This window comes from Limulus polyphemus, unplaced genomic scaffold (genome assembly GCF_000517525.1).
Source record: "Limulus polyphemus unplaced genomic scaffold, Limulus_polyphemus-2.1.2 Scaffold8043, whole genome shotgun sequence".
Taxonomy (NCBI): domain Eukaryota; kingdom Metazoa; phylum Arthropoda; class Merostomata; order Xiphosura; family Limulidae; genus Limulus; species Limulus polyphemus.
The window spans coordinates 7,175-11,312 of NW_013673653.1; the positions used below are offsets into that span (position 1 = coordinate 7,175).

At 32.3% G+C, this 4,138-nt stretch overlaps 1 protein-coding gene across 1 annotated transcript in view; it reads left to right on the forward strand.

The window, feature by feature from the left end:
- The window catches only part of LOC106475065 (endophilin-A-like), a 21,376-nt gene that overhangs the window by 6,553 nt on the left and 10,685 nt on the right, over positions 1-4,138 (forward strand). The window contains exon 2 of the mRNA XM_022379282.1: positions 3,107-3,207. Within this exon, the coding sequence (XP_022234990.1) occupies positions 3,163-3,207 (45 nt within the window). The 5' untranslated portion in view covers positions 3,107-3,162. The remainder of the gene's footprint in view (positions 1-3,106; positions 3,208-4,138) is intronic.

A 4,138-nucleotide genomic window follows, 5' to 3' on the forward strand; every position in this document is an offset into this window, starting at 1 on the left:
AATATATATATATATGTGTGTGTGTGTGTGTGTGTATAAGCCAATATAGGTAATACAAAAAAAAAATGGATGCTTACACAACCACTAAACAAAATAGCTCCTGCAGTCTCTCTTCCAGGTAAGACAAATCTTGTTTGGTTTATGCACCTCTGTGTTGTTCTCCACTGCATGAATTTCTTACTTGCTTTCTCATCTAATGGAATGGGAAAATCCTTGGCTTACCAGTACAAAGCTGCTGTAAGAGATGAATATGGAGGTTTCTTCTTTATGTCTGTATGAGATGTAGTGGGCATGACTCTTGATTGGAAGTAGGATAGGAGAGCTAACCTTGAAGAGTAGTACAGGCCCCACCTAAAGCCAGGAACTGGACTATTTCTGGTTATGGCCAACTGAATGGGTCTTGAGTTTTCCTTGGGACACAGGTCTGGGATGATTAATCCCTGAACCTGCATATTCTTGTATTTCATGTATATATTTCTTGCACACTGTATAACTTGACCTATTACTCTAGTTACACATATATTGTCTGCTAACCCTTTGGGATATGCAGTTGAGCAGCCTTCACATTCTGTTCATTTTTGTGATACTTTAGCAATGAGCAGGAGATTTCTTTGATAGAACCTTTCTGAATAACCACTTGTAATGAAGGAAGAGTATTCCCTGCTCTAGATGGGCGCAGTCTCTCATCAAGTGACATTCCTTTTAGCCCCCCCCACACACAGTGGGAGACACTCCATGAGTTTTTCCTTTCTGTCACTATATCATCACAAAGGAGATCATATATTTTCATTTCTTTCTCTACACCACACCCTCCACCATCTCAATGTATGATTCTAGCTATTTCCTCTGTGGAGAGGTGAGCAGTGTGTTCTGAAGGTAACATTTTTCTTACATGGAAATGTACTTGTACTTCAAATAGATACTTCCCCACAGAACCACTCATCTTACTTCACCACTTCTTGTTTGTCTATTTTAGCTAATCAAGAATGAGCTTTTGGTTTGTACAAAGTGCTCAAGTAGAGTACTGTGTTGCCCTTCTGTGAGTAGAAGGTTATTGTTTAGTACTGATTACATTACACACTAGTGTAGTTCGAGTTTATTAAGGTGAGTTTATTAAGTTCAAAGACTTGGAACATGTGCAAAATTTCTTTAGCAGTGGCACAGGGTATTGATTATGTTCGTGGAAAGGTATCTGTCTATCTGAAATACACTTTCAGCTAAAGAAAATGTAAAGCTAAGATCAGTCATGATTAAAATCAGGTTCATGTAGGGTATAGTAGTGCAGTGCTTTCACTAAATACTAATAAGGGTGAATTTTCCTAAAATTATCTGTTGTAGAGAATTCTGTCATTTTATTTACGGTTCACACACATTTCTTAATTTTCTTCAGTTTTTGAAAGAGTATTTATGTGCAAGTATAAGGTAGGAAATACATGTCAGAAATGCAATATACCTTTCCTGTAGTATTATAATGAATTGGTTACATTTTAATCTTGTTTCACTTAAATAATAATCATAATTCATTTAAGTAATCCAAATACTGTGCTTAAAACTATTAACATAATTGATAAACTAGATGTAAAAGATTTATGTCAGTTTGAAGAGGAAAATACTACCATTATTTCGGAGAAATTGATGTTACATACAAAACATCTAATCTTAATCCTTGAACATTTTACTAGTTCATTTTGTTGGCTATAAACATGCATGTAATGTATGTGCCTGTGTAATGAGAACAACATGTTAGAGCTGTAACGAAGGGTATCTTTAAAATTTCGTTAATACCAATTTCCATAACAATTTACTGACGACGTCACCATAACTAATTTATATTTGATCGAAAACTCTTACTTCACAGGTGATCCATGTAAATGAGCTAAAACATTTGTGTATAATTTAAATATACATTATATAGCACGCTAATCGTGTTTTTATATCTTAGTAATGTTTATGTGCACGTTACGTATTACATGCTGCTTGCGATACTCGCATAGCTACATACAGTAAGCTTGCATTGCAAGAGCCCACTCTTGCGGCCAATGAAAAGAACTGCAACTGACTTAAACAAAACACGTGTTTATGTAACAATCATCATTCCAAGCAGGTTAGCAGTCAGTCTTTTTTAAGGTAAAATTGTTGATTAATTTAAAATACATAATAAACATAATAATAAATAAACTATAAAGTAGAACAGGGTAACACTAACAGTTCGATTACAAAATAAGTGCGGACTTTAAACTATATATTTATTAAGTAAACATATATACCTTAGTTTCCAAGGGGAGGGCATATAGTTACATGATGCTCCTTTTATAACATAGAAAATATTGTTAGCGCATATTTTGTTTGATGCTCGTTCAGTCATAGCACGTCTTCTGTCACACGAGACATTCAATACGTGTAATTGAAGCCATTTAGCTACTAAACGTACACCCACACAATTCTTTACCATAATGGACTGCATGGAAAGAGTTGCTACGAATAGCGTTTTGACGGTAATGCTGTTTTTTTTAATAGCAAGCATTATAGAAATCAAATGCTAGAATTTTCCCAGCCAGAAAAAAAATAATGTGGGATTAATATTCAAACATTATTTATTAACAAGAGGTAAAAAAACAACAACATCTGATTGCTTAACTGCCGCCTTACTAACCCTCGAATGTTTACAACTATCTTCGAATTCCTGGTTAAGGAATGAACCTTCGAACAAAGTTCTATTTGTTTACTTATTGGGTATCACAGAAAGTTATGTATGAACTTACTGTACTTTTTTCCCTCTTTAAGCATGATAAAAGTAGAAAAAGCTTGCATGAACAAACACAAGCCATGTACAGAATTTCATGATATGATTTTAGTCCAACAGAAGCAACAAGTAAAAACAGAGTATTTATACAATCGAAGTAGATAAATAGTTTACAAAGTATTATTCTTGAAGTTTTTATTCATTTCATATTCATATACTTTGAAACATAATTTAAAGTTCTGGATTTCTTCTACTTTTGCGTTTTGTTGGGTTCGTTTGCTGGAGGCATAACTCTGAACATATAATGATCGTTACTTTAAAGCCATAAAGATTTATGATCTTCTTGTGTTTTTCGTATTTCAGATATAAAAGAACCATTTCCTAGACTGAAACTATTATTGCAGTAAAATTAATTCACCATGGCATTTTCCGGCTTAAAAAAACAGATTAACAAAGCCAATCAGGTATGTATGTGTATTTATAAAATTTTCTACTTTAAACTGGATTTTTTAGGCTGATATTTTTTTCATTTAAGTTCTATTTAAGTGATGAAATTAACTTTTGGGGGAAAATAATGTCTATTGGTAAAAACAATTTGTTAATGAACATATTTTCAATAAAAAAATATAGACTTACAACTTATACAACTATGAATATACAGAAATTTTCAGTTTAAGTACTTGGTTGTTTTGGTACTAGATATTCTTTTAGTTTTAATAGAAACCTCGAATTTTTTTAACTTAATGTGATAAAACTTTACAAAAAAGCCTATATGTTTAGCAATGACTTCTGTATTTTATAAAGATTCTGTGTGATATAATCTAACGCCCATGTATACTGTGTTCAAATGAAATATTTTTGTTCGGACAGATTTTTATATATATTTACCCTTAAAATGTTATGTTTCTGTGCAATAAAAAAACTGGAATATTTCCAGACTAAACTAGACTATATATAGTGTGTGATTTATAACCTCAGAGTTAATAAATAAAAGTACAGTCAAGAATCGGTCAGTTAAATTTCAGTATTTTGCTCATTTTCTTATACTGTGACGGAATGATTCACACTTTCCTTGCTCTGGATATTGGTAACCTAAAAAAATATATAAAACATTAAATTAAACATGTTAGAAATATTATGTAAAATAAACATTTCTTTACCGCAACTTAAAAATTTATCTTATTTGTAAACTTTTCATTTTATCGTTGTAAGCTACGTGTTAGTTGTTGCGTATATTCAGTTACTTGGTCGGCCATGAAATTGTATGAGTAATTCAAATTCGATGACGAGGAACCCACTTTGAGACTAATAATGGTTGGAGACGGCTTGAATGTGTAATGAAGAAAACTTTAATATAAGTTTAACCTGATGATGACAAAACCTTGTCGAAACGTT